This window comes from Gobius niger (genome assembly GCF_951799975.1).
Source record: "Gobius niger genome assembly, chromosome: 17".
NCBI lineage: Eukaryota > Metazoa > Chordata > Actinopteri > Gobiiformes > Gobiidae > Gobius > Gobius niger.
In genome coordinates, this window is record NC_136868.1 from 26,734,839 (window position 1) to 26,748,268 (window position 13,430).

Below are 13,430 nucleotides of genomic sequence, written 5' to 3' on the forward strand. Positions count from 1 at the left end.
TGGACACATGGTGGAAATAATAGTGAAATAACTCAAAATATGTTCTATTATTCTTCAAAATGGCCACCCTTTATTCTTGGCATTTTCTCAATGAGCTTCATCAGGTCGTCCTGTGACGTGTAAACCATGTCCATATTGTGAAGCCCATTAAGAAAATGCCAAAAGTGTAGAAAAGCTATTTTTAAGAATCTCATTCACTTTTTTCACATTGCACCAGCCCCTTATGGCTCCTCCTGCAGGTGGTGGGTCCACAGAAGGACGGCCTCATGATTCAAACCGGGCCTGTTGGTCTCTCATAAGGGGCTTCTGAACCGCTCTTTGTCTGACCCGTCACCTAGGACCTGTTTGCCATGAGAGATCCTACCAGGGGCACCAAGCCCCCGACAACAGAGCTCCAGGATCATTCGGGCGCTCAAACCCCTCCACCATGTTAAGGTGGCGGTTCCAGGAGGAGCCATAATGGGCTGGTGCAATGTGATCACAACCCGGCAACGGACAAGTGGAAGAAGATGGATGGATGGATGGATGGATGGATGGATGGATGGATGGATGGATGGATGGATGGATGGATGGATGGATGGATGGATGGATGGATGGATGATTCACTTTTTTTTTTGGGATTAAAACATCATTCCATTTGTGTTCACTCGTACCTTCAGTGAGAATCTACAGTGTAAAAAGTCTTGAAATAACAAAAAAAAACCAATACATAAGAAAGCGTTTCCAAACTTCTGACCGTTACTGCATCAGAGGAATGCATTATAAATAGACACAGGATACAGTATGTTATAAGTGTTGCTGATATGGAGAAAGCTGCATTGTTTACACAATTTATCCATAATCCAACTCACAAATGTTATTGGAGCCTTGGGTAAAGCTGAGATCTGCCGTCTCATGTTTCCCCGAGTATAACCCTGTGCAGAGAAGCTTGTAATGATCAGTTGTTTGTGTTTGTCTGTTGTTGCAATTAACCCCGCTGACCCCATCACACGCCCATCCACCCCCGTCCGACCACCCGCCCGCCCTCTCCTCTCCGCCGCTCTATCCCAGAGCCGGGCCCGCTTGAAAGGAGAAGAGAAATACGACTCAGGTGTGCTGTGGCTGAGATAGCTCGCTTTAGACGGGCTGAACCAGAACGCTCTCTGTCAGGAGGCTGTTAATATCAGCGATCCCGGCACATAAAGAGGTCAGGAGCGCGGACATTTCGCACATATTTGTCCACACATGAGCGGCATTAGACAGACAGTACAAATGGATGGCTTTTTGTTGCAAAAATAATGTGCGGGAAAGAGCGCTTTACTGGGAGTCGCGAGAGGGATTTGGGCCTGAGGTCACGTCAAGGCAGAACATTTGAAAGATAGAGTAAGATGAATTGGAAATCACGCCAGAGAATTAGTCCGTGGAGCGAGTTAATTAAGAAAACCTCATTCATTTCTCCCTAGACAGACCGAAACCGCAAAGCACATACTTTGAATTACAGTGCTGAAACTTTGACACTAAAATTAAGTAAAATTTTCTTTGATTTAATCAATAAACAGTTCTACAGTTCGTCAGTTATTTAGTTAGTGAGTGTATTATTAATTCATGTTTAACTAATAACAGAAATAAATCATTGTTGGAGATTGCGGTCCCTATAAAGATGAGAATGTTGTCGTTTCATTTACTTGGAGCATTTCATGTCAAACTATGAGATATTTATGGCTCTGCTGGAGGAGTGTTCACCTTGGAAAAAACAAAACTGAGCAGCTTGTCTCCTCTTGATTTAGAAATACAGATTTATGCCGGTCTTAAAATGCATTTCGATTCCTGTCTTAGCACAAGTACAACAAACGGTGGTTTCAGCCTTGGTTTGCCACCCACTGTCTGCCTCAACGGGGCAGACCAGTGACATCCAGAGAGCTGTAACATGGTGCAACTACTGCCCCAGGACGCACTCGGCTCTATTTACGGCCCATTAAAAGAAAAAAGAAAAGACTGCCCTCAAATCAAACACAGAGTGAGACTCTCTGCGGAGGATGAATGTGGATAGAGAAGGTTATTTTAACAGAACACACAGGATGAGCTATTACAGGAGTGGTTTGGTGAGGAAACGGGCCTGTCTGCGCTAAAATCACTACAGGGGCACTGACTGACGATGACTGTACATTTGTATAAGAACAGTCGGAAAAGGATCACATAGCTCGTCACGTGGCAGTATTTCACACAGTATTTGCTTCATTATCAACTTAAAAGAAGGCTATGTAAGATTGTTTTTATATTTAAAAATCTGGGTCCACCAAAGCAAACATGTTCAAATCAGATATGTGATTACAAAAACCTTTGACATGAATTAAAAGTAGCATTTTGGGTTGCCAGATCCTTCAGGCTAGTTTTGCAGAAAAGTATAAGGACACTCCTTCAAAATGCCTGCACCCGTCATCAGTGACATCCACACTAATGCTAGCGCAGAGCTCTATTAGTTAAATATTTTGGGCAACCCAGGTTCAGTTTTCGCAGTTAGTGCACTCTTTCTAAAGGGTGCACCCAATTGACCTCGCCTTTAATTTGGAGTTTTATATGGGATGTGCAATTACTACTCATGAAAAACATATACAGTGGGAAGAAAAAGTAAGTACACCGTTTGGAATTTCTCACATTTCTGCCTGAATTGGTCTGATCTTCATCAAAATCATAAGAATGAGTAAACAGTGTCTGCTTAAACTAATAATGCCACCCAAACATATTTTCATTGCCCATAACATGTAAACATTCACAATACAGTGTGAAATAAGTAAGTACACCCCATGAATCTCACTGAACTGCAGGAATTGTGTAAAGAGGAATGGTCCTGATCATTGTGAGCGTCAAATCTGCCACTACAAAAAAGCAGTCAAAAGACGGATCAGCCAGCTATTTAATAGGGGTTCACTTACTTATTCCACACTGTTGTGAATTTCTATATTTTGCAGAAGTCTTTCTGCAAAAACTTGTGAATTCATTTTTCTATTGATCTTAGCACGTTGTCCAGGCCCTGAGGCAACAAAACAGCCCCACACCATGATTCTCCTGCACCAGACTTCACAGTGAGGATAGGCTTTTGATGTTGATGTGATGTTCCATTTTTCCTCCACACATGACGTTGTGTGTTCCTCCCAAACTATTCATCTTTGGGTTAATCAGTCCAAAGCATATTTGTCCAGCAGTGCTGGAGCATCCAAGAGCTCTTTCAGCAAACCACAGGTGAATAGTTTGGAAGGAACACACAACATCATGTGTGGAGGACAAATGGAACAGCACCAACACCAAAACCCTATGCTCAATGTGATAAGTGATCCCTTGTATTAAATATCTGGCTGATCCTTCTTTTGCAGCAATAACTGCTTTTCTGCAGTTGCAGGTTAAACTTATTTCAGTGTGGGGGAGTGAAGGAACAACTGTAGCGTAACTTTGCATGTTAGTAAAAGCACTGAAATAAAGTTTAGAAACACTTTTCATGTTTCGGCTTTTCTTTATTTTCAACCCTATTTACATTGTGTGAGTCTCATTGAAGGCATTGAACTATGGATGGACACATGGTGGAAATAATAGTGAAATAACTCAAAATATGTTCTATTATTCTTCAAAATGGCCACCCTTTATTCTTGGCATTTTCTCAATGAGCTTCATCAGGTCGTCCTGTGACGTGTAAACCAAGTCCATATTGTGAAGCCTATTAAGAAAATGCCAAAAGTGTAGAAAAGCTATTTTTAAGAATCTCATTCACTTTTTTCACATTGCACCAGCCCCTTACGGCTCCTCCTGCAGGTGGTGGGTCCACAGGACGGCCTCATGATTCAAACCGGGCCTGTTGGTCTCTCATAAGGGGCTTCTGAACCGCTCTTTGTCTGACCCGTCACCTAGGACCTGTTTGCCCTGGGAGATCCTACCATGGGCACAAAACTGCTGCAGTTCAGTGAGATTCAGACGGTGTATTTACTTATTCTTACTCTCCTGTGAATGTTTACGTGTTATGGCCAATAAAAATATTATAAAATGTAAATGTTTGGGTGGTTAGTTTAAACACTGTTTGATCATTCTTATGATTTTGATGAAGATAAGACCACATTTAGTGACCAATTTAGGCAGAAATGTGAGAAATTCCAAACAGGTTACTTAGTCTAAGATGGCTTTAACTAAGTCTTAAAAAAAAAAAAAAGTCTAGAACAGGATCTTTTATGCCGCCACTTGTCATCTAGCTATCATTTCGCTATTATGCTAAGCAGTCACACAGTAAAGCGGAAGTTTCCATTCTAAGGTGACTGCAACCAACCAACCAACAAAAGTTTTTTTTTAATCTAATGATGATCTGAGAGAAGTCAGTTCTTCTGTAGGTTTTTCACAATTGCATATATTATCAGCTGTCCTGCTCTTAGATCATGGGTTTAGCTGCAGTGGGGAATCCTCTCATTACAGACTTGTGCGAGCTGAATGTGTGTACTTAACTTACCTGAGCGCAGCGTCTGTGGTTTTCACACCAGTCCAGAACATGGTCACTCTGCACACACACACAAAGGCACAAGGACGAGAGTTAGACTGAGCAGGGAAACACAAACAAACTCGACATGGGGAAAGTCCTGCCGTCAGAAAGCTAAATATTATTCCTAAAAGGTCAATGGCTGCATGACATAAGCCGGCTGACATTCGTGCTTATTTACATGCAGTAATTATCCCGAGGTGAATGAGAATGGCTATATTGTGTGTGTGTGACTGTGGAAAGGATATGTGTGTATGTGTCATGAGTCGAGACCACAGGTAAACATGGAGCGACGACCACTGTGGCAGCAAGAGACGTCAGCACGTGACCACACTGAGAAAATATGGATTCTGGTGAATTTATTTTCAAAAATGAGTTATTCACACTTCTCACGTGTAAATGAAATAGTGATTCATAAAGTCATTTTCTTTTCAAAGCCCCCAAACTAATGGATTGACCGATGGAAACTTACAAAGTGAAGCACAAAATGAGCCAGTTTGAGAGGCTTTTGACTGGTCATTTTAGATTAAAAATGCAATAAAAAATGAGCCTCAAATATATTAGAAAACAGAAGAAAATCCAAGGAAAACACACATACATCCATCTAAATTGTTGCACATGTATTTGCTCTCAGGCAGAACTAAGTGCAATCTGTAACTTTCATTTACTGTCATTTAAATGTTAAACAATATTTGAAGACACTTTTCATATACAGAACCAAGATCCACCAAAATGGAAATTGTTGTTGCCATGACATGTGGTGTTCCACAGGGGTCAATTTTGGGCACAAGATTATTTCTTCTGGGTGCTGCTTTTTACTGTCTATATGTTGCCAAATCAAAGTTTTGAGTCTAAACCAGACTTAAAAACCTTTGAATGCATTTGTCCATTGCAGATTAGACTCCTGTAACAGACTGCTCGCTGTAAAACAGCTGCAGTACACCCATAAAACTGCTGCTCGAGTCCTCACTAGAACCATGAAACACAACCAAACAAGTCCAGGTCTCTGCACTGGTTTCCTTTCGCTCAGAGAATAGACCAAAACAGCTCTGCTTGTTTACAAGTCTCTTCATAGCCTAACACCAAGGTACATCTCTGAAACATTACAGCCGTTTGAAACTTCCTCACAAATCCTTCCTCACACTTTACTTATTTCTTTACATGATTTTCCCCTAAATGGGTCAACTATCGCACGTCCCTCCTCCCTGTGCCCAGCGTCGTCATCAGTGCAATCACATCTCCATCAAAACACCCATTACCCCTGTGACGTTTTCCTTTCTCCCCTGCAGCGTTGTCATGCATGCTGAGGGACAACCCACACCTCTCCTCTCCCTGTCTCGCCCACACTGCGCCTGTAGTGTATCCTCGCCTCCTAAACCCTTTTAATGACTGCTAAAGCCCGCTGACAGAGCTGTATTTAGCCCATGCCAAGCTTATCTCCCTCCACACACGAGCACACACTAGCTTCCCATAGCCTTCCTCCCCTCTCGCCCCACTGGCTATTGTGCTCCTATGCACTTTGGGGCAAAAGGTTAAGGTTACAGGGTCGTACTGAATTGGCCGGGGTCAGCAATTAGGATTTAGGGGCTTTTTCATGCTACAAGAGATGGAGAACCAATTCTTTCAATATGACGTAAAAGAAGTTATGCTGCTTTGAAGCTTCGATGCCGAAACACAAGGATTGGTTTTCTCCTCGTGATGACGCAGCTAAAAATAATAACAGTAATTTGCCAAATTGAGAATGTACTTTTTTTTCTTAAGCGGGAGATGGGACAATGCATTTCTAAGCTGCTTTCTCAGCTACATGATACACCTCGTAGGATTTTGGGAGAATTCCTATTCACGAGTTAGTATGTGTGAAAATGGGGAGAGCTCCAAGTCCTGGTCTGATGCTGTTGTTTGCACCATTCCTGCCATTCTTTTCAGCTCAGTTACGTATCATGTGGTCTTCAGCTGTTTGAGCTGAATTACAGGAATACTAGAAAATATTGAAAATGTTAATGCCATTGTTAGTGCGCAATAAAGTTCCCATATCTTATTTATTCAGGCTTGTTTCTCACTTGAACTCAATGCCATACTGCGTTTAACCCACTTGAAAATTAAAAGACTTTGCATTTTGAATTTTGAATAAGTACATGAAGCTGATCCATGAACTTAGACAGACCTTTTATACAAACCTCAGCTCAAACAAAAACAAATGCTTTCCTCCAGTTTCATTTAACACATAAATATCTTCCTTTGTCTCGATTAAAGTCCAAAACGTGGAGCTGTTTCCGCTAAAGAAATGTCTGTAAACCTGACACTTATAAAATCCCGTGACGATTATTGAGATTGACCAAAGCAAAGATCGCGATTTCGATTAAATTTCGATTAATTACCCAGCCCTAAACTGAAATTAAGTGAAATTAATGGGCTTTAAAACAAAAAAGAAAGAGAGTTGTGGAAAGGGAGGCCTTTGAGAAGGACATGGCCACAGAACGCCGGATTACTTCAATGTACTTTAGGCGAATGAAACAAAAAAAACAACTCTAATGAGTTATGATGAGGGGGACCAACATTACCACACCTACACGAAAAGACAGATTAGGATGATATGGAACTTTGGAAATATTAGTCAAGCCCCATGCAGACCAATTAGGGGCAGGTCAGTGGGGAAACCTGCTTAGAGCCAGGAAACCAGGGGACGGCTGCCATGGTGTCACACATGAGAACACCATTTGAGGCTTTAATAGCTTTACTTGTCCCAAGCCAAGAGCCGTGTGGGAACAGATACAAGAAACATGCGCATTTTATTAGTGCTTGTTTGAGTGTTGAAAAGTTGTCAAGGGTCAAGAAGAAATAATGAGAATGGCTTCTTTTTTTTTTTTATGTGCGAAGATCCCGTTTTAATAAGGTGGACTTTTACTTTTTGCTCACTGACAAATGTGGCCTTTCTCAAATGCTTAAAACAACTTAAAATTGCCATTGGATGAATTTTTTTCTCTTGCTTCCACTACTCCTTACTATGTCAGTTCAGCAAGTCTCATTGAAGTAGGACTGGTTGGGTACTTGAGCTGCTGCTGCTTGATCTAAGGGCTTGGCCGCAGTCATAAAGCATATTTTTGGTCATATTAATGAATGGTTGTTCAATGTAATTAAGTAAAACCATCATTAAAGGGAGTATGTGAGATGTCATTAGGCCGTGCATTCCTGGGATTTGACACTATATCAACTTGTCAGAGCGGGTTACAGAAAGATGATAAACCACATCAGGGTTATGCGATTCAAATGCTCCACTTTGACTGGAAGCTATGAGCAAAGAAAGGAGGGTTTCCGGGTGCTCTGTCAACCTCAGTCATGCAGTAGTTGTATATAGCTACTCCAGGCCGAGGCGGCTCACATCAGAGCGTGGAGGATGGGCCAAAGAGCAAATAGCTATGATGATTTACATTTCTTTTTACCAGGAAGGTATATACAATATTTTTGTTTTTGTTTTGTTTCCATGACAAGTGGAGGCACTTTGCACAATATGTAGTATTACGTTTTAATAAAACATTTTGATTGACTACAATAGTCGCTTTCACCATCACCAGGTAGGAAGTGAATGGTTGGAAGAGACTTACTAACATATCTAGACATAATAAATAATAGACTGTCTCCTCACTCCTCCCTGTTTACCAGAATGACCACGTTCAAAGGGGAAATCATGACGGATTTACAGACTCCTCCTACCCTGCTGTGACGGAGCATGTTCCTAAAAAGGGCATAAAGGCGGGATCCTCGCAGAGCACGTAGTTCAATTGTAACTGTGCCCGCGCCATTAGCTCTAATGCTAACGGCCTGTCAATCAAAGTCCGGCCCTCATTAGTATATGAGATTTCTAATTTTCCTTACAAAAAACAGCCTGGTTTCTTTAATTGTAGCTAACCTAGCATTATCACAGGAGCAACATAGCCGTAGAAAGTTCCAAAAAATTTGAAACCCGGCATTATAGTTGCTTAAAATGTATGTAAAGTGCAATGCTAACTAATAGAAAACTAGCGTGTTTTGCCGCCCCTATATGGAGGTACTGCAGCAATGGAGGGCAATGGCGGCCCCAGCATCGTCGTCATAGAAGTGCAACCATGCGGCCATTGGTTACAAAGACTGTTCACAAAACCACTACACACAACCAATGCATTAAATCAAATTATAATTTTATTAGAACTTAGTTTCATCCATTAGGCCAGTGGTTCCTGATCATTTTTGTCTTGCGTACCCCTTGAATCGTTCATTTATATTCCGAGAACACCTTATACCTCGAGGACCCTTAGTACACCCGAGGGAAACCTACACAGACACGAGGAGAACATGCAAACTCCACAACGACCCCATCCAGTCAAGGAATCAAACCCAAGACCTCCTCCTTGAGTAAATGCCGCTTCAGAATATCCCTGCAGTGATGTCACCTGAAAACTATGAATGAGTCTGATTTGGAACGTAGCTTGCATCCATCACGCTGTCTCTCCTCCTGTCATGTGATCAGATAAATGTGCAGACGCCTGTTAGCTATGCCTCTTACACGCAGCCCCCGCGACTATAAGTCTTATATAATATAGACATGTGCGTTCTTTCCTCCCGTCCAAGTCGCCCTGTCACGCTCTGTCTCTCATTTGTATCGTTCAACTCGCAGAAAATGACCATGATATACAGTGTGCTCCCCCTCAAAGAGCAGAGGACACAGAAGAGAGGGGCTGGTAAACATCTCCAGATTTCACAAAAGAATAGAAACCACATTCCCTCCACGACATGCCTGAGATACATTTATCTAAAACCAGTTTCCGCTTTTCATGTTGTTTTTGTTGTTATTTGGAGGCATGGTATTGTTTTATGCATGCACGGTTAAGGAAATTCAATATCCGGGCAAAGGGCAAGTTGAAATGGTAAATGAGGTATTACTTGCACGAAACATTGTTGTTGAGAGAAGTCAAGCTGGTAAGATCATTGCACACTTTCGAACTTGTAGAAGTAACAGAATTAGGTGGTTTTCACTTAGTAGGATCTTGTATTACATTATTCCATTTTCATTGCCTGCATTTTCCTTTCACTCAAAAAATGGCAGCTACACAGGTAGGCAATTATTGCTCGGAACATTCACTCAACTGGCAACGGGGAGGTTTACACTATATTCAATTTGTGGGAGTCAGCGACATGCTCTATACAGATCCACACGCACTGACACTATACTTCAACCACTGCCCTGTGCATTCAAACTCGAAATGTAGGGACTGAGAACAAGTTGAAAAGTGATTATGAATTGCGAATGAAGATTGACAACCTTACAGAATAGTGGTTAACCAGAATACATTTTTGCTGCTGTTTGGTGGAGACGTTCAGCTGGGACCTTTTGTTTACATCGTTGTTGCTGCCTCGATAACTCCACATCTGAAAGCGTTGCTAGTATCGGCTCGTAATTATTCACTTTATCTGCTCCACACGTTGAAAGTCACTCGTCCACATAAATATTGCCACCACCGCGTTGCTCTAGGCGATCCCGCTTTGCCGGTCCGGCACCAATAAGCTCGTCTAGATGCGGCACACACGCAAACTGTAGAAGACGACCAGCGCTGCAGCTCGCCCCTCACCCGTTTATTATCCCAACATTTCTTCTTCTTCTTCTTCTTCTTCTTCTTCTTCTTCGCAAAAAAAGCACTTGTTTGACTTGATGTATCTCTAGATGTTGTACTTTTTACTGCAAGTTTCATAATTCCACACAAAGCCTCAAAAACCTATCATTCTATTACCAGCACTGTTTCACAATAGAATGATTGTTTTTCAATGATAGGTAGGTTCTACACCTAAACAAAGGTGTGGGGCTCGGTTTAAACCTGTCTAAATGCACCCGGGTGAATATTTCACTGAACTGACCACTGATCTGTGGCGATTCATGACATATACACTTCGATTGGCTGCCCTCAATGAAAAAAGGCGGGACAACTAGACCAACTAACATTAAACTTCTCTCTCAACAAAAAAAAAAACAGACAGAACCTTTAACTTTTCAAAGTCAATTTATAATTTTGAGCATTATTCTTTCACTCCATACCTGGTGTTGGTAAGCTCTTAGATTAGTTAGACCAATCTGCACACATTTCAGGCTTTCTTGTATTCTCTCACGGTCTCCCATCCATTTACTGACCGGCCCAAACTCACTTCATTTCCGACATCAGTTACTACACGAAAACAAAGCCGTTTTTAGGCCGCACAGAGAAACGTGTTGGTGTAAATGAACATTGAATATTTTACACAAATCAATCTACTAAACCTCAGATTGCAGTTTCATAGTGATATCTTTATTTCATCACCGATTTGTTTAATTCCCACTACTTTTCTCTCTATCTCATTCTAAATATAGTAAGACGTGGCCTCATTAACTCATCATTGTGTTCTTCAAAAGTCTCAACTAAACACAATATGTGCACTCTTCATGCAGCTGTCAGTGGTCTCTGCTTGTTCTATTTTTGAAGCTCCCCAATAGTTTCTAATACCGTTCTCTGGTACCGGCCGGGATTGCACAACTCCCCCTCATCACCGCGCACATGTGGACGTACACGCTCTTGTCCCAAGTCAATTTCATGGGACATATTTGCTGTCAGAACCAATCAGTGCAGTTTAGATGGGCCGCGGCGCTGCATGGCTATTAAATGGTGGTCAAAGTAGAGAGGTTTTAATGTGTCTGAGGCAAAAACAGCTGCGTGTTTTGCCAAAAAAAAAAAAAAAAAAAGCTTGGAAGAAGATGGCGGAGAGAGGAGGAAGTTGAAAAGAGCAAAAAAGGGAGACAGGAGAGTCGTGATGAGAGATGTGAATAAACACAAGGTAATAGACGGCTGGCTCGGGCTTTTGGATGCTAATTATGGAGCAGAATGCAATGAATTTCAACGACTATTGATCACTGGAAACTTTATGAATAGGCTGCTTTGTGGGAATCCTGCAGCGGGGAAAAACATTCATTTCGGTTCATATTTTACTGCTTTTGTGCATTGAATTGATATTAGAAAATTGGACTTCTTGCGGAATAAATACAGCTTGTAGAGTACACTTGAATAAACAATTTCTGAAAAAAAATATATAACACAGCGTAATGGCTGCGTTTGAAAAACATTTAAGCTGATGGCAAACCTGGAAGACTGCACCGATGCACCGGAAGCTGTTGTCCTAATCAACAGTTCATGACCATGAGCCGATCAGAGGAAAGGGAGCGGAGGGAGCGACACAGCGACACAGAACTTGAGCAATGTGTGGAAAACATTTGTTATTTATATTGTTGTAAATATTTTCCAGATTTGTTGGACCCATGAGTTTCACCAGACAGAAGAGTTTAGTCCAGAGCCTTAACCGCCAGGCCATTGTGCATTCAAAATACAACATGAAATCCGGAGCACATGCCATTTTATCTTCAATGATATAATAGCAGATAATGGATTGCTCAATGGGCAACAGAGAATCGCATTCTTTGAACAGATGTTACAAACAAGACAAACAACTTTGCTCCGCTCATCTTAAACCAGCCGTAAAAAAAACTCTTTTAATAGATCGATTTCGACATAGTTGGATCACGAAGCTGCGATATGAAGACGGCCTGTTAAAGCTCTCCTAATCCTGGGATGTGGAGTCAGAAATCTATCTTCGAGCCCAAGCCACAAGAGAGCTGTCAGAGAGTGCGCTGACCTGCAGCGCGAATCGTCTCCTCCAAAGAACTTCCACATGCGCCACGGTCCACGGGATTACAGTCAGAATGGACACACATGCACACTCACAGCTGCAAGTGTCTGAAGGGCACATTATGATACATTGTGTTATGGTGTTGCTCTTTCCTGAAAAAAACATTGACACACAATGTTCAGCAATGTTAATCCTTTATGCTTTTGTTGTTTTGTTGTCTAATGGAAGTAGGAAGTACATATTTGTACTTCCTGCATTTTGTTGAAACACCGATGGAAAACAAAACTGTCCACCACATTTAATGCCCATCACACCTTCATGGATATCTTAAAGTGTGGCGAGGTATGACATGTCCAGTAAATCAGGTATAGAGCCTTTAACACACTAATTATTTTCTAATGTAAACTCTAAAAACGTCTGTAAATTCATTAATGATTTCTAAGTAGGCTTTCTAAATAGTGCTCAAGACAGAGCGAGTCAAAACAAGACTTAAAATAGTGCTCAAGACAGAACGAATCTAAACAAGACTTAAAAATGCATATAGTAAGTATTTTTTATCTACACTCTTGCCTCTTACTGTAGTTGATTAATTCTATATTGATGTTTTTTATTGATTGTATTTGTTTTCTTATATTTATGCAACTGTGAAGCACTTTGAATTGCCTTGTGTATGAATTGTGCTCTACAAATAAACTTGCCTAGCCTTGCCTTGCCTTTTGACCTCACCGAAATGTGGCCTAAATGTCTCATCATTGGTGACACTAACGGCTATAAGAAAAAATACACTGGACAGACTAAGGGGCCGAGTAGCCGGCTCGCTAACTGCCCACATTTGTAAGATTGAACGCTGTTTCTCCTTTGCATTTATATGGCATGCCGTTAGCTAAAAGTGAAAGCTCCTCCGTCTTTTCATTATCAATGCCGAGGTACACAAAATGCTGTTCGTTCTGCATAATAAGCCCACATTAAAGGCCACACACTTTCACCAGATTTCTCCAGATCCTTTCAGTGCTCAGATTGCCTCTGTTGCACAGCTAACCAACTCTGAATGCAACTATACAGACGGTGAGAATCACAGCACTACCTTCTGCACAATCAATCACAGTGAAACCTCAAACTGTTCTCTCAAATGTTAACGCTTCATTCTAAAATATGTGCTGTGAACTCAATCTTCACTTCAAAACATAGCTGCAGTTGTCAGAAAAATGACAGTCATGGTCATCAGTGTGTCCTTAAGTGTCCAAAAACTATGGTCCAG

The 13,430-nt window shown here is 41.4% G+C and overlaps 1 protein-coding gene across 2 annotated transcripts in view; it reads right to left on the reverse strand.

Moving 5' to 3' along the window:
- anos1b (anosmin 1b) overlaps positions 1–13,430 on the reverse strand; it is a 61,134-nt gene that overhangs the window by 38,346 nt on the left and 9,358 nt on the right. For both annotated transcript variants that reach the window (XM_079575602.1, XM_079575601.1), the window contains exon 2: positions 4,466–4,513. In XM_079575602.1, the coding sequence (XP_079431728.1) occupies positions 4,466–4,513 (48 nt within the window). The remainder of the gene's footprint in view (positions 1–4,465; positions 4,514–13,430) is intronic.